The sequence below is a fragment of the Littorina saxatilis genome, linkage group LG4, assembly GCF_037325665.1.
Source record: "Littorina saxatilis isolate snail1 linkage group LG4, US_GU_Lsax_2.0, whole genome shotgun sequence".
Lineage (NCBI taxonomy): Eukaryota > Metazoa > Mollusca > Gastropoda > Littorinimorpha > Littorinidae > Littorina > Littorina saxatilis.
The window spans coordinates 28,917,575-28,939,998 of NC_090248.1; the positions used below are offsets into that span (position 1 = coordinate 28,917,575).

Here is a 22,424-nt window from a genome sequence, read left to right on the forward strand (position 1 = left end):
GAGTTCACCCCAAAATAGTATGCAAATGCTTCAGCAATAAGACACACAATTGACAGCAAGAGAACTCACTGGTCGAGAAGAGGGTCATGATGGTAGTGCTGCCGAAGCATCACTTTGCCCTTGAACTCTATCACAGCTCTGCCAGGAACGATCAGATCAGTCGCCTCCAGACCCTGCACATACACACACATTTGAATGTTACGTAGAGGTTACATGCAGTCTCAGTGAATATTAAAAAATATGGTCGAAGTTAGCGGATCATGAAAAATGCAAGCTTCAGCGAGCTTTTTCATGACCGCTAACTGAGAGAGAGAGGATCTTTTCTTCCTGATCCCTAACCGACGTGGAAGCATGCTTACTGTTATGAGAAACATGAGGTTACAAACAATAATCACCCAAACATTGCGCTTTTTGCACAAAAAGCTGTGTGAACGTGGCAGAAGAACAGTCAATGATAAGCTCACCTTGCAGTTTTTCTTGACATCAGATACTTGATAGAGCCGAACCAGCAGCTCCTCAGGAAAAACGCCAATGGAGTGGGGCTGGAAGAAGAGAACAAAACCCAATAATGTGAGACTTTTTAACCACAGCCTGTAAGTCAAATGTGACAATTTATACTTACCCCTGTGTGCATCAACAATATAATCAGCAGAAATGTGCACATAAAGCCTGGAAAAGAGAAATCCCACAACAAAATTAACACCCAGATTTTAAGCTGACCTGATTAATGCAAATCTTAGATGCACCAGAAAATGAGAAAAGAGAAATAAATGGAGCTAACAAACGCCTGATATAAATTATACTTACCGAATGAATACCATTTGTCTTCACGTGGGACAAAAATTCCAAGATTTCAGGGCTGCACTCATTTTCTCTGGCCTCATCCACACTGCAAAATGGACTGGAAAAAAAGCGATATTTTTTTCACAATTATAAGCTACAAGAGTCTTTCTTTCTTTATTTGGTGTTTAACGTCGTTTTCAACCACGAAGGGTTATATCGCGACGGAGAAAGGGGGAAGATGGGATAGAGCCACTTGTCAATTGTTTCTTGTTCACAAAAGCACTAATCAAAAATTTGCTCCAGGGGCTTGCAACGTAGTACAATATATTACCTTACTGGGAGAATGCAAGTTTCCAGTACAAAGGACTTAACATTTCTTACATACTGCTTGACTAAAATCTTTACAAAAATTTACTATATTCTATACAAGAAACATTTAACAAGGGTAAAAGGAGAAACAGAATCCGTTAGTCGCCTCTTACGACATAATGGGGAGCATCGGGTAAATTCTTCCCCCTAACCCGCGGGGGGTCAAGAAGAGTCACACAATTCCACTATTGTATTGGAATAAATCTGTATTGTAAGTCATAGTTTAATATTGTAAAGCGCAGAGAGTACAGAATAATTCTATGGTCTATTCTCTCCAATAGTGACGCAACTTACTTTGCAGAAGTAGAACGTTTCAACACCTGGTGTAAAGACAACTTTTTAGACCTAAATGTGACAAAGACCAAAGAACTTCTGATAGACTTTAGAAGAAACCCTGCCCCTGTCCCTGACCTGATGATTGATGGTGTGACTGTTGAGCGTGTGACCGAATACAAGTATCTTGGCACAGTTATCGATGATAAGCTGTCCTTCAATGCAAACACCACCCTCATACACAAGAAGGGCAAAGCCCATACGACTCGCATGCTTGACCTTGACCTTTACATGACCTTGACCTTCAGGGTCAAGGTCAAATAACTAAACCTAGCAATGACATCATACACTAACAACTGCTTTACACATTTTTCCTACCAAAATACATGTGACCTTGACCCAAGGTCAAGGTCATGCAACACAAAGCTGTTAATTCAAGACATAGGAAGTACAATGGTGCTTATTGGCTCTTTCTACCATGAGATATGGTCACTTTTAGTGGTTCACTACCTTATTTTGGTCACATTTCATAAGGGTCAAAATGACCTTGACCTTGATCATATGTGACCAAATGTGTCTCATGATGAAAGCATAACATGTGCCCCACATAATTTTTAAGTTTGAAACAGTTATCTTCCATAGTTCAGGGTCAAGGTCACTTCAAAATATGTATACAATCCAACTTTGAAGAGCTCCTGTGACCTTGACCTTGAAGCAAGGTAAACCAAACTGGTATCAAAAGATGGGGCTTACTTTGCCCTATATATCATATATAGGTGAGGTATTCAATCTCAAAAACTTCAGAGAAAATGTGAAAAATAGCTGTTTTTTAGGCAACATTTATGGCCCCTGCGACCTTGACCTTGAAGCAAGGTCAAGATGCTATGTATGTTTTTCGGGGCCTTGTCATCATACACCATCTTGCCAAATTTGGTACTGATAGACTGAATAGTGTCCAAGAAATATCCAACGTTAAAGTTTTCCGGACGGACGGACGGACGACTCGGGTGAGTACATAGACTCACTTTTGCTTCGCATGCGAGTCAAAAAATGTCAGTCACGCATCTACTGCCTTCAGAAACTTAGGAAGTTGAATGTGAACCCTTCTATCCTTCAAACTTTCTACCGCTCTTTCATCGAGTCTGTCATCACTTTTGGTTTTGTGTCCTGGTATGGAGGTCTGAGTGTAAAGAACAGGAATGTCTTAGTGCGAATGGTGAATGTCAGTAGCAAGGTGATTGGCAGGCAGCAAGCAAGTGTGGAGTCCCTGTATGAAAAGCGTGTGGTTAGAAAGAGTAGGCGGATAGCTTCAGATAGGTCCCATGTCCTTGCCCACCTCTATGAACTCCTTCCCTCTGGCCGTAGACTTCGCACGCACAAAGCTAGGACACTCAGGCTGCAAAACAGCTTCATCCCCAAATCCATCACCCTTGGCAACATGTAAACACATCCACATACCCGACTCATCCCCTCTTCTGCCAGTGCAATCAGTAGTAATGTACATGTATGTATTGGTGTTATGTACGTCCGTATTTTTTCTGTGATATATTGTATGCTATGATTTTTTGCAATGATGTTTAGCCATAATCCGTTATACGCATAGGTGTGCGAGAATATGTAAGCGCAGTGCTTTAAAGATGTCCATGTGGGAATGTGTAAGTGGGCGTAGTTGAATGTCCATGTGGGAATGTGTAAGTGGAGCATATAAGAATGCCCATGTGTGAATGTGTAAGTGGAGTGTATAAGAATGTGTAAGTGGAGCGTGGTCGAATGTCCATGTGTGAACGGGTAAGTTGAGCGTATAAGAATGTCCATGTGTGCGATGTGTAGGTGAGACTTAGATGTGTTCATGACTGAATGCGTAAGCACAATGCAAGGAATGGCCAGAAAGGTATGTGGGAGGTGTGTTTATAACCTGCCCTGTTATATAGTGCTATATGTCTTATGTAAAAACAATGTCCTGTTTGTATTATTGTTATGTACCACGCCTGAATTTCTCTGAGATAATAAAGTATTCTTATTCTTATTCTTATGTATGAAACATCAACGTTGTAGAAAAACAGTGTCTCAAACCTTACTCCCTGCATTAAAAGTTTAGCAATAATAATCAAGATTACACACCAGATAGCTGTGTCCTCATACCATGCTGGCATTCATCGAATTTATTATCTCACTTGTAACATTACTTACATATAAGTTACAAACCTGAAGGAGTTAACCCAATGCCCTCTGAACCGCCCGGCATGGCCCGCTGGAAGTGCCCTATGAAATCACTGAAACGCCCGGCATGGCCCGCTAAACACTAGGTCACCTACTTTCACTTTCGCTTTGAGCCTTACCCATAAGGCCTTGCGACCGGATGTGATTAATGCACTTCCTTCCGGCTGCTTCATTCTAGCATTTGCAGAGTTTGAATCGATGCGATAGTGTGTTAGCTGTGAATTTTCAAAGTTTGAGATTTTTTTGGCTGACATAATGGCGTTGAACGAAGGTTTGGAAGTATGGTGTTCGATCATGGGGAACTCAGATGACGATTCTGACACGCCTTTCGAAGGTTTTCTACTTGAAAAGGTGAAAGGGGATGAGTCTGACATCAATCTGGGTGTTGTTATTCGACAACAGGACTTTCGGGAGGATTTTTCTGGGAGTTTCAACATATATTGGTGTAAATGAGGACTGAAGGCTGACACGTTGGACGTTTTTGAAGAACACTTGCTGGATTGTTTTTTTTTTAAACAACATTTATTACATCGGAAGTGGACAGAACATACTTGCATATGAAACTATAGTCTATTCTCGAGTTATTCTGCCATCTTCTATATATAAATGTGAGTACTCTATGATTTTATATGAATTGTTTTGTTTTGTATGTGTGCATGTTGTGCGGAGTAGTTTCCCTTTGCTCAGGAAGGCTGCCTGCCATTTTTTTGTCAGGGGGCATTGGGTTAAAAGAAAGCATATTCCAGTTAACTATAAAACTAATAAAAGTTGGTCCCCCCCCCCCCCCCCCCCCCCCCCCCACTAACTTCAGGTACTGTGGGAGTATCCAGTGTTTTTCTATGATAGAAAACAGTTTCCATCGGCACCTGTGAACATACAAGTGTTATGTTCTGTTACCATTACACTTCTGCCAACCATGTACTTACCCACTCACAGAGCTCCAGAATTCAGCTTTGTTTTGAGCCAGAGATGTGTTCAGCTTCTTCTTCATCTGCAAAATGAACATTTCATTGGAAAACCTTTAAAGTAAATACACATACTCTCAGTCCACATCACACAATTGTACTTGTATGTAACTCAAATCTTTCAAAACAGCAGATGATCTTGCAGCTTTTATCTTTAAAATACACACACAGCAATGAATCTAAATGTCTGCAAATACATGTGTGTATATTATGTGATAAAGAAGTGATATTTACGATCGCTAAAAGCTGCAGGTGAGACAGAGAAACGAGAAGCTAAGCATACAACTTTACAAGGAATGTTCTGCAGAAAAGCAACAAAATACATACCTTTTTCTGCTTCGGAATACCTGTCTTTCCAATCTGATGAAAAAAAAGAAAGTAGTTAGTAGATGAATATATCATTAAACACAACTTCCTAAGAAGAGAAAATGCCAAAAGTCTCAATGCTGATGCTAAAAAACCATCTTTACAATCTCATAATGCTGCTGCTAAACAAGAAGAGCAAACGCTCGATCGAGTCACTTTCGCAGTTCTGAATATTATATGAGGCATCAGATGGACAGGAAGAAATTGCTATTCACAACACAATGAGTCACGTTCACATAAAATTTGAGCCCGGTCACTTTTATAGTTTCCGAGAAAAGCCCAACGTTAAGTTGTGTGTTGCCGAACAGAAAAGGCTAGTTATCTCCCTTGTTTTTCTGATAACGTTCGTAAAAGGCTACAGATGTAAATACTTCGATGTAAAGAATAATCCTACAAAGTTTCAATCACATCCGATGAACTTTGTCAAAGATATAAAATGTCTAATTTTTCCTTTGACGCTGACCTGTGACCTTGAAAAAGGTCAAAGGTCAACGAAACCATCGTTAAAGTGTAGAGGTCATTGGAGGTCACGACTAAACAAAATATGAGCCCGATCGCTTTGATAGTTTCCGAGAAAAGTCCAACGTTAAGGTGGTGTCTACGGACGGCCGGCCGGCCGGCCGGCCGGCCGGACAGACTAACACTGACCGATTACATAGAGTCACATTTTCTCAAGTGACTCAAAAAACCATCTTTACAATCTCATAAAGCTGTACCAACCACACCCACTTCCATCAACATACACTGAAGACATTTTAATCCTGTTAACAGTCTATTAGTGAGTCCTGATAATTTTAAGTACACCTAGCATCAACTACAAAGACACACAGAAGAACGAAGAAAGAAAGAAAGAAACAAAAAAATGACAACAAAGCTGGTCATCAGAGAGAGGATCACTGCTTTCAACACACCTTCAGTTTTTTGGAGATGTCCTTCACATTCTCCTTCTCCTTCTTGGTCAGCTTCAGCTTCTTATCTCGCTTCAGCTGCTGACTCTTGGCCAGTTTGCTCACCTTGAGCAGGCGAGACCCCACCTTGCTGACCCGGCGCTGCTTGGACCCTTTGGGCTTGGGCTGCACGGGCTTTCGACCTAAAGAGGCTAAAGCATTTGCAGGCTCTTCAGGGTCTGTATCTGTAGCGCTTGTATCTACAAAATGACAAGTAGAATATGTCCCAGATGACCACACACACTCACGCACACACTTAATGAATGAGCAAGCGCTGCATGCACACCGCCCAGTATGCTACTAGTACTAGCCGGGATAAAAGGCAGAAGCCAAAAAAAAGAAGGCAGAAAGATGGGGCTGTCACGTCTGGCATCAGCTCCATTCCTGGCATGCACAACTGCATCCTATGCGTCAAGATGATGAAAGACAGAAGAAAACTGCATAATTATTATTAGCAGTAGGCTAACAGGATGTAACGAGGTTCCACTAGCACGTTTTTTTGAGATGCAGATCACTCTCACAACATGCAAAGAAGAGGAAAATATCTATTGTTAGCACAAGACTTGATTAGGCAGTGATTGAACAACCCTACAAAACGACCAATGTAAGCACATGAAGCAGTCAACCATGAACCACAAGCATCTTGTGTGGATTTTTTCTCTCAAATAAACAGAACCTTTGAAAATGTTGTTTTCCTTGCTCAGTCATAACTAAAAAGGTCAGAAAAAATCACGCTACAGCATTGCTATTCTAACAAGGAAAACGACTACCATGGATAGAGGTAAATATACTCCAAATTTGAATGCAAGGGCTGCCGTGATTATTTAACATCATGAATGGTAGCAGGTAGTGGTACCTCATGGCTTTGCAGACAAATGTTGCATGCAAGTTTGTAACTGACTAACACTACAATTTTCAATATCTAGAGCACAGCAAAAGGTCAATATGCTATATACTATTTTCCCTATCCCCAGAACCATTATTTCAATGTTTTGAAAGCGTAAACCAAAAAACTTTAAGTAACACCCAGATTATCATCCTGCTAAACAAGCAACTAGCCATTAGATTTAGAACCTTGCAGTGAAAAAGCAACACACCCACAACATGATACACACACACACACACACACAGATGCACCATGAACCAATCCAAAGCAGATAGACTTCTAACTTTTCAATTCAAAATCAAGAATAAAAAAATAAAAATAAACATGTTGCACCATGAAAACAGCCTCCAAACCAGAACTCAATAACATGATACTACAATGAAATCACCGGACAAATTACAAATAATTCAGCTGAACAGCTGTGTATTATATTTATCGTTAAATATAACCAATGACTTGCTCAGGAAAGCAAAGATCAATGAGTTTCCAATAGATGAATTTCGGAAATAACTGACCGGTTTTGTATGGGTTGTAAAAGAGTGAATACTCTTGCATTTGTGCAGACAAAACGTTGCCATGTGCTTCCTGTACACGTGTTTAAGACACGCCCTCTCACTAGTGACTGGCTTATAATGCCACGTGAGAAAGTTTCCCAACATGACATTATTTCCCAGAACCCATGCAAACCCAAGTTATTTCCGAAAATCGTCTATTCATTTACATCTTTTCTCCAAAAGTTACAGACATAAAAACAAGGAAACACTTTTCTGCTTGAAGGTTATCCAAATGAAAATGTGGGGTACATATCGTCGCTGTCGTGCGCTAACCGTCTAACTGACAAAATATGACAAAAATGTTTTTTCATCTCAAACCCTAATCACAGACTTCACACATGTCTTCTATAAATATCTTGTGTCTGCGACCAATGGAAATGCTCTAATTTGTCACATGTTGTCCGGAAATCCTGTTTTCTCGGACACGCTAACCGTGTATGTGCAGTGAGAGTTCGTTAGGAGTGCCACTTACACGGTTAGGCTCTCTCTCGCTTGACATATATGTGCCACTTACACGATTAGCTCTCTCTCTACCCGTGTAACTTCAGTCAGATTTTCTGTCGTCAAGCGTGTAACTGAAATAATACGAACATTTTAGATAGTTTGCATTTTTTTTTATTATATCACATGTTTACACATAGGTAAAGCATAAGAAACAAGTTCATGTCAAATGTGGGATGACGTTGCAGCCGTCGACAACGCGTTTTTTGAGGCTCCTGTAAAATCACTGATTCTGCAGTTGCACGGTTAGCGCACGACAGCGACGATATACAAAAGGCTATATCATCACCCAATCATAACAAGGACAGCCTGAGGGGAAACAATACCAGCACACAAATCTATTCCTACCTATTTCCTCCCTTTTACGTTGCTGTATCATCTTGGCACGGTCGACGTCCAATTTGCGAGGTTCACAGATTTCACAGCAGTAGTTTTCAGGTATGTTATTCCGATCTATTTCCATGCAGTCAATGTGCTGCCACACACTGAAACAACAAGAGATTTTCACATCATGTGAAAATGCTGCACATCTATAACACCCTGTGAGAGACTGTCATAGATTTCAACAAACAATCTGAACAAACAAGAAGGGCAAAGCCCATACGACTCACATGCTTGACCTTGACCTTTACATGACCTTGACCTTCAGAGTCAAGGTCAAATAACTAAACTTAGCAATGACATCATACACTAAGAACTGCTTTACACATTTTTCCTACCAAAATACATGCAACACAAAGCTGTTAATTCAAGACATAGGAAGTACAATGGTGCTTATTGGCTCTTTCTACCACGAGATATGGTCACTTTTAGTGGTTCACTACCTTATTTTGGTCACATTTCATAAGGGTCAAAGTGACCTTGACCTTGATCATATGTGACCAAATGTGTCTCATGATGAAAGCATAACATGTGCCCCACCTAATTTTTAAGTTTGAAACAGTTATCTTCCATAGTTAAGGGTCAAGGTCACTTCAAAATATGTATACAATCCAACTTTGAAGAGCTCCTGTGACCTTGACCTTGAAGCAAGGTAAACCAAACTGGTATCAAAAGATGGGGCTTACTTTGCCCTATATATCATATATAGGTGAGGTATTCAATCTCAAAAACTTCAGAGAAAATGGGAAAAATGGGAAAAATAGCTGTTTTTTAGACAACATTTATGGCCCCTGCGACCTTGACCTTGAAGCAAGGTCAAGATGCTATGTATGTTTTTTGGGGCCTTGTCATCATACACCATCTTGCCAAATTTGGTACTGATAGACTGAATAGTGTCCAAGAAATATCCAACGTTAAAGTTTTCCGGACGGCCGGCCGGACGGACGGACGACTCGGGTGAGTACATAGACTCACTTTTGCTTCGCATGTGAGTCAAAAAGGAGAACACAAAAAAATTAAATGGCTGAATTTCAGACAAAAAATAACTTGACCTAATTCCATGCCATCGATTAACTCGATGTGGTGCTATACATCAAAATAACAGCTTTTGAACATGTCAAAATGCTGAACATCCACATCATCCTGGCTGTGAAAACCATCATGAACTAAACCATAAATCTGGAGAGAAAAACAACAGAAAAACACGGACACATTACATGTATAACAAGAAGAGCAAACGCTCGATCGAGTCACTTTCGCAGTTCTGAATATTATATGAGGCATCAGATGGACAGGAAGAAATTGCTATTCACAACACAATGAGTCACGTTCACATAAAATTTGAGCCCGGTCACTTTTATAGTTTCCGAGAAAAGCCCAACGTTAAAGGCATATGTACGCGCTCCCGTGTTTACAAAGTGTAGTTTGCCCATAATCGATGTCAAACGCACCATAAGACCATATAATGACGATATGTCACCATGCGCGGACCATAATACATGCATTACAGCTTGTTCTAGCCTCTGAAAAAGTGAGGATGTCAACAAAGCCGCGGTGTTAGCTCCCTTGCATCAACGTTACATGTGTTGCCAAATCTATAAATAGGACGATCCAGATCAAAATGAAAATTAACATATCTCAACATTGAAGGGGTCCTAGACCACAATATTTTGCAGGGAACTTAATTTAGCATGTCTCCAGCTGTTGGTAAAGCAATGAGCGTGTATAGTCATCGAGTACATATGCCTTTAAGTTGTGTGTTGCCGAACAGAAAAGGCTAGTTATCTCCCTTGTTTTTCTGATAACGTTCGTAAAAGGCTACAGATGTAAATACTTTGATGTAAAGAATAATCCTACAAAGTTTCAATCACATCCGATGAACTTTGTCAAAGATATAAAATGTCTAATTTTTCCTTTGACGCTGACCTGTGACCTTGAAAAAGGTCAAAGGTCAACGAAACCATCGTTAAAGTGTAGAGGTCATTGGAGGTCACGACTAAACAAAATATGAGCCCGATCGCTTTGATAGTTTCCGAGATACTTTGTCAAAGATATAAAATGTCTAATTTTTCCTTTGACGCTGACCTGTGACCTTGAAAAAGGTCAAAGGTCAACGAAACCATCGTTAAAGTGTAGAGGTCATTGGAGGTCACGACTAAACAAAATATGAGCCCGATCGCTTTGATAGTTTCCGAGAAAAGTCCAACGTTAAGGTGGTGTCTACGGACGGCCGGCCGGCCGGCCGGACAGACTAACACTGACCGATTACATAGAGTCACTTTTTCTCAAGTGACTCAACAAAATAGCAACTGGATTTCACAAACACAACCTAAAATGTCTCACCTGCACTTATCACAGCAAATCATGTATCCATCGTCGTGCAGATAGCCACAAATGCAGCGAGTGACACTGTCTTCCACCACTTCCTCTTCATTGCTCACAGCTGGTACTTTCGCTTCTTCTTCCAGTTGCACAGCCCCATTGACCTTGGGCGCAACTGGAGGCGGAGGGGTCTTGGGCGGGGTGGGTGATAATGGCGGTGGTGCCCCATAATTATGGTCCTAAACACACAAGTTCATATTCAACGTTGTAGATCTTCTGCTTCTCCAACGAGCACATGTTTTTTCTGCATGACTTGAGTTTGTAAATTATATATGTATGTTTGCCCTGCCCCCCCCCCCCCTCCCGCAGTTATTATCTAAGACATATGACCAATGATTCAGTGAACATAAAAAAATCTCTTTGAAAAGATTCCCATGGCTATCAAACTAAAACTAGTAAAAGGAAGTGAAACTGAAAGTTCTGACACAGATATGTTCCAAGCAAACGAATATCTGAGACCATGTTAGTATTAGGGCATTAAATAAAGGACTGCAAGTCAGTGGCAATCTACTGACATGCATCCAAGCCATCCCAAATCTAGGTCACCACTGACAGTGACATTGACTGATGCATCACAAAGTACCCTATCCAAGCCATCCCAAATCTAGCTTTGCTTGTATCCCCAATCAACTTGATCCCAAATATTCAGCATCACTGTGACAAACTCACTTGGTATGGAAGTCCAAAACATCCTGGGTAAGTCTGGGTGGGTCGCTGATAGGTTTCCTCTGGCACAGGAATATCATGGGCATCCGTACTGCAATGAATGCAAGTTTTTCTCATCAAGAATCATAGTGTGAAACTTTCTTTCATGAAGTGTGTGTATTGTTCTTGCAAAAGGAGTGTCCCCTGTTTTGAGAGAACACTGTTTTTATAGTGCACTACCTGTGTAGTGTGTATTTAAAAAAAATTGCAAAAAATACACAACGGCCATAATTTCTTGTTAAGTTATCTATTTTTATTCTATAATTATTTTAATGAATTTCAACTTCAACAAGAAAAGCAAACGCTTTATACAACTCTCCTTCGTCATGTTCATTAGGGTTTTGTAGGTCTTAAAAAGAGGATTCCAGTACTTATGACCCCCCCCCCCCCCCCCCCCCCAGCTGTTCCAGCTTCATAAAATAATGTTCAAGAGAACTTTTACGTCCGACTGATCGACACAAACTTGATCCTTATGTGACCTGACCTGTATCAATCCATTCAAGTTTCAACCATAAGAATATTTCACATATGAGGCTGTGCCAAAAGGTGCTCTGGGAGACCCCTGTCAAATTTGCACATTGATATTTTGTTTTGTAATCATACATTTTTCCTGATTTAGCCTCACTTAGCTTAAAAGTATATCAAAGATACAACATGCACAACATTAAGGTGCATGTTGGCCTTTGAAAGGGTTAAAATACAAAATAATTACAAGATCCAGGTCCGAATGTTGATCCGGAAGTGGGGACATTTTAGGGGACCCACAAACAACGATTTTTTGTTTTTTATCTTTCAAGTTGAGAGTCATTTTTTTGTAGATGGGTGAAAGAGGAGAGATTCAGCTTTTTAATCAATGTAAAAAGCAGAACAAAATTCTTCCCGAAATGTGTGAAAAACGGTTTTTTTAAAAGCTGTTACGATCGTAACCTATCATGTCAGATGTCACACCAGCAGAAAAGGTTGACAGCAGTGATTTGCTCCAGAAATCTCTCTAGAAGAACACAGAAACAAGTGCTGCAATCTTAGTTTGACGTTTAGCAACGGTGAAAACAGCACTGATTGTTGTATATATTTTATATCAGGCATGTTTTTTACGGAGTAACTTCGTCATGTCAGAGTGTTTCGATCGAACATTTAATAATTCTGGCCGCGATTTTACTTCTACCGGATGTTTGTCGCATCGCAGTAAAAAGACATTCCTTCCCACAATGCCTTTCGCGCACTTTTCCCTCCAAGATGGCGTCGATAACACGCAGCGGTAAGTATCAGTTCCATGTCAGCTTTTTCTTGTAAGTTGCGGTCAACAGAAAGTTCAACCCGAAAAAAAAAAAATACTGAGTGAAAGTTCGAAACCTAAAATAACCTTTGGAACCGTGTTAAACAGTTTACACGGCTATCATATGCAGGAAACAAACTCAAAAATAACAAAGACTGCCTCAAAAGTGTTAAGTCAGGCTTCGATCGAAACTCCTGACACAGATATCAAACTGTCAACCGAAACTTTGACACGGCTTCGCTCGTGTCATGTGGGAACGTTTGGCTCTGGCCTTCATCAGTCAGCACGATATGAGCTAAAAACGGATCAAAATGTCCCTTTCTTTCCACAAACGGGCTAAGTTTGCGATTCCCACCATTACTCTGGCAAAACTGCTCAATTTACATTACTGTCGGATGCAACACATGACATCAGAAAAAATTTGTGTCCATTCTAAAAATGTTACCTCCGACAGATGAATGGTATGGCTGGCAATCTTTTCTCCAGGCATGATCAATGTTATTGTTTCTGACAGCAATGAAAGGACTTCACCAAATGAATAAACTTGGTTTTTGATCAAAACTGTGCTTTGCTGTTCTTGAATTCAAACTGCTAGTAATTGCTATCTGTCGGATGCAACACATGACATCATCATTGCACTATATTGTGTTCAGTTTCTATCAGCAATCAGTACATTTTAGTTTAAACACCTGCTACATGGTTATATAAATGATACAAGTAAAAATTTGCTCAAATGATATAGGTTTACAACTAATTTTACTTGTCTTTCATGTCCATTGTTACATCCGACAGATTCCCAAAAATTACGATTACACATCATTTTCTCAAAGTCGCTTTACTGAGTTATCTTTTTAAGACTGGAATTGTATGTCCAAATGACTATTCTTTCACATTGTGTAAGTGTTGAAATGATACTGTTACTTTTATTTTCTTATAAAATGTCCCCCTCTGACAGAGCACCTTTTGGCACAGCCTCATATATATTCAAACCAACCTATTTCCCACCACCATCAACATCCACCAAATTATTTCAGAAAAAAGGATTTTTTTTTTAACAAGAATCATAAAAATTACTCATTATTTTTCTTTCCCAAATTGAGTTTTGGCAGCCCAGACAAAATATGTATACTCAGACACTTGAGTGACCTCATTTCTGACACTAATGACATACCATAATGTGATGTCATAACCAAGAGTCTAGCAAAGACTGACCAAATCAAACAAATGACATCATTACCAGCTATTGTGTTTTCAGCGTAGCAATAGGGCCCGATATTTAGACGAGACAAGTATAATGCCGACGAGTCGCATTATACTTGTTCGAGTCTAAATATCGGACCCTATTGCTACGATGAAAACACAATAGCGTTTATATAGCTATTCTGACATTAAATTCTGTGTTAAAATCATGTTTTTGTCAGCAACAAGTACCAGAATGGTCCATGTCGTTGATTGCATGCAGACGACGGTTCACTTTCCGCATGAAGCCACGGAAATAAGCGAACATTGAAAAACCCACGGACATGTATTACGGAGAAAACTCGAGGTAACCGGATGTTTAGCATTACGTCAATATGCTAGGAATCATATGACGTCATGACGTATCATGCTTGCCTACGTATATTGTATGTTCGAAAGTCTGACTTCTGTTGGGAATTCGCGTGGTGAAGACTGCGGTAAATCTGTAGATGATAAGAGAACAAGGATTGTCTCAGAAGAAACGACTAAATGTTTCAGACCGGTAACTTCATTTCAACATTGCACTATACAATGGACGTTCTATGTGACAGGAGAGTTTGCTGATTTTGTGTTAAACATTGGAGAGATGATCAGATCGTCTGCTAGAATCAGAGATAGGTCGCTTCAGATTGCAGCTTCTGGAAATTTGCAAGGTTTGTTGCCTGTTAAAGAACTGGATTTTACACGTAATGTATGTCATGTACAGCAAGCAACAACAAAAACACACACAAAGCAAATGGCATCGTCTGTCGACTAGTCACAGAAACAAACCTGGCGAGGTATGCGTGTACTTTATACATGTGGAAGAAACCGGAACCATGCGTCTTTGTTATCGACAATATGCTTTTGGATATTGAGTAAAATGGCCGACTTCCGCCGCATTATGCTTTGATGATCGGAAGAGACCATCCAATCACCGCCCCCGAATTCCCCCACGTGTTCATCAGAATAGCTATATAGCTTAAAGCCATATGTACTCGATGACTATACACGCTAATTGCTTTACCAACAGCTGGAGACATGCTAAATTAAGTTCCCTGCAAGATATTGTGGTCTAGGACCCCTTAAATGTTGAGATATTTGAATTTTTATTTTGATCTAGATCGTCCTATTTATAGATTTGCCAACAGAGGGAACGTTGACGCAAGGGAAATAACTCCGCGTCTTTGTTGACATCCTCACTTTTTCAGAATCAGAGGCTAGAACAAGCTGTAATGCATGTATATGGTCCGCGCATGGCGACATATCGTCATTACATGGTCTTATGGTGCGTTTGACATCGATTATGGGCAAACTACACTTTGTAAACACGGGAGCGCGTACATGCCTTTAATGAGGTCAAGACTTATATCCTTGAAAGCTCAGTGGATATTCAGTGGTGAAAATCTTTTCCCGCAAACATTTTCATGCTGGGAGTGGGACTGTAAAATTTGATAAAAACAAGCCAAATTTTGGTCATGTCTGCTGATCACCAACAGCTACAATTTCCTGCAATTTTGAAGCTTTTGCTCCTACAAATACAATAACCGAGATAACCTCAATGTAAAGCTTAACCATGACCCCGCTGTGTCACGTTGGTAGATTATCAAACCCTTGAAGTGTTCTAAGTTTCAAAGCTCTAGCTTCAAAAACCACCGAAATAACGTCACTGTTGAGTTATTGTGAATCGCACATGACCCCCTGTGACCCCAAAATTTGACAAGGGTCAATCAAACTTACGTCAAGTAACAAGTTGGTATATTATCAAACCCTAGATCATAGATGTGTGCTTAGTATCAAAGCTCTAGCTTCAAAAACATCAAAGATAACCTCAACGTTACGTTTTTATGAAACGGACATGACCCAGCTGTGACCCCCATATTTGATGAGGGTCAACCAAATTCGGGTCACTTCGTGAGATCATCAAACTCTAAGAGTGTGCAAAGTTTCAGAGGTCTATCTTGAAAAACTTCTAAAATAACCTCAACGTTATAACGCCATACGTTATACAACCGTACACATATGAATCCTAATACTAATAGTAGTAACAGGGGTGTCGTTTGGGTCGGCCCTTCGCCGATTTTTTTTTACTTTGGTCGAAACTTTCATGTCCCTATCGGCCAAATTTCCGAAGAGTATTCGCCTAAATCGGCCAAAGTTTGTCCAGTTTTTGGCTCACGTAAGTGTAGCCTATGCGATCGTAACTTTGTCTGTCTGTGCGTGCGTGCGTGCGTGCGTCTGTGCGTGTGTATGTCTGTGGTAGAAACTCTAACATTTGAAGACGTCACATTACATTGACGTCACATTATGACGTAAGAGGGTTAGACGTCACGCGAAGGAAGTACTGAAAGTCTCGGTCATTATTATTTTGAGCGCGCCGAGACTAGTTGGCAGTCGTGTCCTTGTAAGTAGGCTACATGCAGACAGACAGATCTAGATCTAGTGTCTCGCTTTCTTGCACAGTTGCTCTTTCTGTGTGAGTGTGTGTGTGTGTGTGTGTGTGTGTGTGTGTGTGTGTGTGTGGGGGTGTGTGTGTGTGTGTGTATGTGTGTGTGTGTGTGTGTGTGTGTGTGTGTGACGGAGTGATTGAGTTTGTGTTACTGTTTGTCGATTTCTTACGTGAGCCTTGATGGCTTCGCCTCTTGTTTGTATTGGTCAGGCTTTGATTGCTAAAACTGCTGCCGATGTACTTAGTCAACTGACTGACGTTTATTTCCTTCGCGAATACCAAAAACGAAACATTAATGTTTTGAACGGAAGCCATTGCCAAAAAATATAGATGCCAGAGTGGTTTCCCTTGGACAAGGAAAACCACACTCTCAGCGTTTGCGTTCTCCGGTTCGCGATAGTTTATCAGCCAGTCAGTGCTTTCCATTTGGATTTGAACATCATGTCGCAACCAGAAAAGAAAAAAACTAAATTGGCGAAGGTTTACTACCCTTCGCCAAGGTAATAAGTGATTACTTTGATTACAAACTGCATGATTTGGATAAAAGTTGAAAAACAAAATGATCGGTTTGGTCTAATGCTGATCTTTTGCAGGCTTTGTTTTTTTTTCTTTTCAGCGGCATAATTCAGTGCTTCGTCTCGTATCGAAAACAAAAGCAGACGACAAATTTAGTCAGTTGGAGCTGTCTCCCGTACTCCTGTAGCATGCACTGATCTAAAAATAATCCACTATTTTTAGATCAGTGCGCTGCACCGAGACGGTTATACCCAAACGGCACATACCGCAAACGGTTCGGGAATTCCCGACAAAAGAAAAGATCCGCACGCGGCCACTGGCAACTTCAGTGTCAGCTGAACACGAGAGCGTTCGGTCCTTTAGAAGATTTGTATCTTGAAATGAAAATTAACGAATATCGCGCTGTCCGAAGGAATGGAGTACATATCGGACAATGACCACGCTCAGGCTAAAACGATAGGACATCTGACCGACATGCGGCAATGTGAATCGGACATTTGGGGATTTTCATCGTTATATCATTATATATGTCTGACGCCTAACGACATCCCTGCCCTACACGGTCTTTTTGGGTGTTTTACCAGTCATGTTTCCCAAGGCTTGTCAAGGTTTGCACAAGATCGGAAGAGGTTTACTTTCAAGAAATTAAAGATAAAGGTTTGAAAAAGTTTCAGAGAACTGGTGTCTGATGTAGTTAAATCAGCAACATATAATCCAGGGGGTGTTACAGGGTCCCCCCTCCCACCACTTTTGAGCACAACAACAAACTTGAACAGGGTTCAGGGTGGAATGGTATTAGCAAACAACATTTCTTGCTTGCTAAAAAGTTTCAGGATAAGGAACAAGAATGGCCTAATATTGTAACAACTCCTTACTCTGAACTTGCGGCATCCTGTCCAGAACTCAGGTGGTCTATGCTGTAAGAATTTCCTCTCACCGCCCCAATGCGCAGAAGAATGCTCATTGTGACGGTTTTCGCACAACACTCATTGGTATAGCCTTCAAATTGTCACAGAGAAAAACACTGGTGTCCACGCACAACATGGTCCAAAATGGTGAAACCCAGCTAATCCAATTTGATCGTCATGGTGATCGTTGACACTCCCATGTAGCTGAAACAGAGTGAAAGAGAGAAGACAAAATTAATCAGTGCTTACATTTATAACTAAGTTATATTGAGACCGAGTGTCTTGATACATGACCAGACCTGGGAACCCCTGTTTTGCACTTTGAATATTATCAACAAAACTGTGTATTTTCAGAAAGATGAGCGTACTCCATACCGGGCATACAGCATTTGAACATCCATGATTTAAAAATGTTTTACGAGTGTCCGTCGCACCGCTAATCAGGTTTACCAATACATGCTTCTTTTTAATGTTTTCTGACAAAAACTGTAAACATGTGTCAAAATAAAGGCTTTGAGCTATGTGCTTGTGAAGAAAAGAAGTCTAGAAATTGTTATATTTTTCTCTCCCAGTGACAGTACTGCTAGTACTCTAGACAATCGTGCATACAAAATATGGCAAAATTGTATGAGTTCCCAGGTCTGCATGACCTCAGCGTAACAAATAAAAAAACACACCTAAATAATCATTGAAAGAAAAAGATAAAAACTTCACGAGTCCACTCTAGATAAATAAATCAAAACAGATCAATCTCACTCTATTTCCATCAGCACAAACTTTCCCAGGTCTGCATGACCTCAGCGTAACAAATAAAAAAACACACCTAAATAATCATTGAAAGAAAAAGATAAAAACTTCACGAGTCCACTCTAGATAAATAAATCAAAACAGATCAATCTCACTCTATTTCCATCAGCACAAACTGTCATTGTTAAAGCAGTCCGATGGCAATATATATTTCAATTAAAAATAATTAATATGTATTGGTCCAAATGTGCTGGCCACAAAAAACAAACACTTGTCATGTTACTTGTAAGAACAACTCCTACATGTATGTCAAAACTATTGGACAGTCACAAATCTTCACAAAATTGATAAACGGAATTAGAAGATGAAAAAAACCCACCTAAATAACCATGGAAAGAAAAAGGTTTGTTTTAAAAATCAGGCGTCCAGATAAACATGTCAAAACTATTGGAGAGATGACCGGCCAGGGGTCGGATCAATGCGCCAGAGATAAAAAATTAAAAAAAGCATGACTCAGTGGTTGAAGGACAAGGCCTGACAGTGACAATAACACTATGTAGCTCTAGACTATTTCAGCATGTGAAACAAAAAGACACTAGACAGTCAACTCAGTACAAACTTCAAACCAATAGGATCACCACAAAACAATAGTCAACTTGCACAATACCCCACTTGGAAAGCTCTCCGGTGCGAAAGATAAGGAAGGTTCACTTCCCTGCGGGCAAATTTTTTGCTCTCAAGAGTTATCGTTCCTTTCATACACTACAATCACTGATCTAAACAATGGCTACCGAACAGCAGAATTTTCATGCGATTGCAAGTACCAAAGTTGCAAAAATACCTCAAAGAAAGAAAAATACAATATTCAGGATACCAGAAACCGAAGCTGATAAAGTTACATGTATTGAACAGACGACGGAGTACCGGGATGGCACGTCATTTAGACGTAGAAGAGAATTCAGCCATCGCTTCACAAGCGCTGGTGTTCTCTGGCTTGTGTTAAAAAAAACCTCGATCGCCTTTCCTTTGTGTACGGGCCATGCTTGGTACTTTGAACGAACTTTAGGATTATTCTTGCGGCTAACATTTCTGCAGCCCACTGCTCAGACCTGTTTACCCTAAACCCGAGGCAAGAGTACTTTCCCAAAAAGTTGAGTGTATTTTTCAAAAAGTTGGTGTACTTTGCAAGCAAAGCCATATATGGGCTAGGGAAAATGTACGCGTGAGTGCAAACGTGTTTGTGTAAGAATAGCATGTCTTGTGAACACCTTCAGAATTTAACCCCTTCCAATACAACAGGGATAAAACAATTTTATTTACCTGTCAGTTTATAGCATTATAACCAGTGTCTTCCAAACAGATTGATAATGAAAAGATGAAGTTCGTGAAATAACATCTGCGGTTGACAGTGGCAAGTTCATTTTTACAATCATCTCAGAAAACATTGCTTCAGCACGGACTACAGCCTTTTCTTCTGGCAGGATTTGCTTTGCGGGAATGAACTTCATAATTCCTTGGCAGCTTTCAGCGGATTTCTTTGCAGCAACCTTGTCCAGGTGAGTTTTGGAACTGCAGTGTCGTTCGATGTCATAATTTATTTCCCAGCATGGGCAACGGAGAAATCTGATTTACAATACTTGCAGTGTGCATGACTTTTTCCCATAGTAGACTCCACAATTCCTGGCTCTTTCTTATATTTCTCCAAGAAAATCTGCTGCTTCTGCTGTTTAGATTTGGTACAGTCATCCGAAACTGGCACATTTTTCCGCTTCATTTTGCCACGATTGTCCAGACGATCGCACATGCCAACAACTGAACAAGGTTTCCACAGCTGAAGACTCGCTGTCATGGTTATCTCCCTTCGACCGAAACCGGTATCGGTTGTACCATCCCATAATCAGCACACCAACAACAGAAAACGTATTCTAGACTTTTTCTTTGGCGTATTTTGTGCGTGTGTCGCGTATTTGCGTACCGATAATAATTTGGCGTACAAAATACGCCCAAATCGTACTGGTAAACAGGTCTGCCACTGCTGCACAGTGCAAATCAGTGATGGCGCTAGTATAAATTTGTTCAAACCGGTACGCAAACTTTTATGATGCAAACAGTCCAGAAAAAACCGGTGGGCTCGTCATTGGAAGAGTACAACTCAGAGTACTGGTTTTGTTGTTTTACCAGAGAAAAAACCCGGTAGGTCATACCGGCAGCCATTTTTATTCCGGTATTTTCTCATTTCAACCGGTAAAATACCGCTAATTACCGGTTAACGCCAATACTGGCAAATTCACCATTTTCAAGGCTTAGTGTCTACACCGAAACGCAACCTCTCACAGAGCTATCAAAACATGCCCGCAGTTTGAGGCAGATCTCGCAAGACCACGCATGGTATTGCAGATTTATCGCGCGACTTCGCGGCGCTGGCCGATAGGGCAAGTCGCCTAGTGCCTGTGTGCTTATGGATCAGCACTCACTTCACTACTTATCACAAAATAAGTCAGATTAATATTATGTAGAAAGACTTAGAATATAAAGTCTGCCTAAAAATAAATGTGGTGTTAACTGTTATGACCTTAGTACAAACAGAAGTTACCATAGGCATAAGAGTGTTTTTGATGTGTTCGTGTGTGTGTGCTAAAACACTGCTACAGTACGTTATGTGAACAAATGCTTTAATTATGAGTTCCAAAATCAAAGCTAGGTCGCACAGCACAAATTTACATGATCTCCAGATGCTTTTTGCTAAAGTAATGAGTACTTGTAACTACAACTCTTGATGTTTTGTTCTTTTGTTTCAGGAACTTCACGTTTAACCTTTTGGTGCTTATGTCTCAAAGAAGCAACTGCATAAGCTCATTACGACTGGGGAGAACTCACAGTATGACTTCGATATTGGACAGTGAGTCTGAAAATAGGATCAAGAATGGGAATGTTGGAAGACTCTCCTTTGGCTTTGAAATTGATTGTCCAGCGGGAAAGGGGGGTGGGGGACTCTTCTAGTTCTAGAATCATCTGAATTTAATGCCTGATCACCCTTCAATTTTCAATAAACCTAACTCACCCCTAGACTGGTTGTGGTAAATTTAGAATAAAAATCATTTAACAAATTACATTCACATGATTCAGTGATTCACAGTGGAATTGTTGACATAGATTGTGGATGGGGGTGGGTATATTACATTCTCTCAAATTCATTTTAAAATCCTGAAAGAAAACGAACAATGACAATTTATCACATTTACACGTTGAAAATGGCGAAAAAAGGAAATCTGAGGAGAAATTATCGGAACTGTTGAAAAAACCAGTTCGTACAAGATGGCGGCTCAAGGCCATTTCGAGGCCAGCCGCACAAGATTTCACGGTTGTTGTGTCGAATTTTACTGACAGGGCAACAGCGTAATTTTCTGAATAAACTTGTCAAAGTATGTGACAATTTGGATCCAGCCAAATAAAAAGTAAGAATGAAAGGCTCTTCAACTGACAAAACCTGTCGAAAGCTGTTTGTTGTCAATCGACAGCCGAACGTCTGCTTCTCGACGTTTGAGTGTAACTGTAACGTTCCATAACTGCAACTTGTCCGTCTGATTTATCCTTTTCCTCGCTGCAACTTAGCTCGAATGTGTAACAACAACATTTTTTACAATTTTCTCGTTAGATTTTGATCGTAGTCGCTTTGCTTTCGTGCGAATATACCAGAAAAACAGTCCAAACAAAATGTCTGTAAATGTAATTGTTGCAGGACAACTGTTATTCCAACCTAGTTTGTTTACACTCATCACAGGGTCTGTGTAAAGTAAATGCAACGTTGTAAATTCCTGAAAATCCACTCACCAGCAAGAGCACTGTCCGAAATATCCGAAACACAAACAAATTGGTTTTAAATTCCTGCAAATTCGATATTATAAGCAGATTTGTTTTGGAACCGATGCCGATTCTCTGCAATGGCCGCCATGAAAATAACCAATGCTACGGGGTTTA

The 22,424-nt window shown here is 40.3% G+C and overlaps 1 protein-coding gene across 3 annotated transcripts in view; it reads right to left on the bottom strand.

Moving 5' to 3' along the window:
- Positions 1 to 22,398, bottom strand: part of LOC138964412 (inactive histone-lysine N-methyltransferase 2E-like) — a 66,060-nt gene extending 43,662 nt beyond the window's left edge. For 2 of the 3 annotated variants that reach the window (XM_070336364.1, XM_070336361.1), the window contains exons 1-11: positions 22,278 to 22,398; positions 17,667 to 17,903; positions 11,297 to 11,384; positions 10,589 to 10,806; positions 8,213 to 8,349; positions 5,888 to 6,123; positions 4,938 to 4,970; positions 4,572 to 4,636; positions 808 to 901; positions 465 to 542; positions 70 to 173 (exon numbers count right to left, since the gene is read on the bottom strand). In XM_070336364.1, the coding sequence (XP_070192465.1) occupies positions 70 to 173; positions 465 to 542; positions 808 to 901; positions 4,572 to 4,636; positions 4,938 to 4,970; positions 5,888 to 6,123; positions 8,213 to 8,349; positions 10,589 to 10,806; positions 11,297 to 11,384; positions 17,667 to 17,755 (1,142 nt within the window). In that variant the 5' untranslated portion in view covers positions 17,756 to 17,903; positions 22,278 to 22,398. The remainder of the gene's footprint in view (positions 1 to 69; positions 174 to 464; positions 543 to 807; positions 902 to 4,571; positions 4,637 to 4,937; positions 4,971 to 5,887; positions 6,124 to 8,212; positions 8,350 to 10,588; positions 10,807 to 11,296; positions 11,385 to 17,666; positions 17,904 to 22,277) is intronic. The other variant, XM_070336362.1, reaches the window with a different exon arrangement.
- Between the last annotated feature and the right edge of the window lie 26 nt (positions 22,399 to 22,424).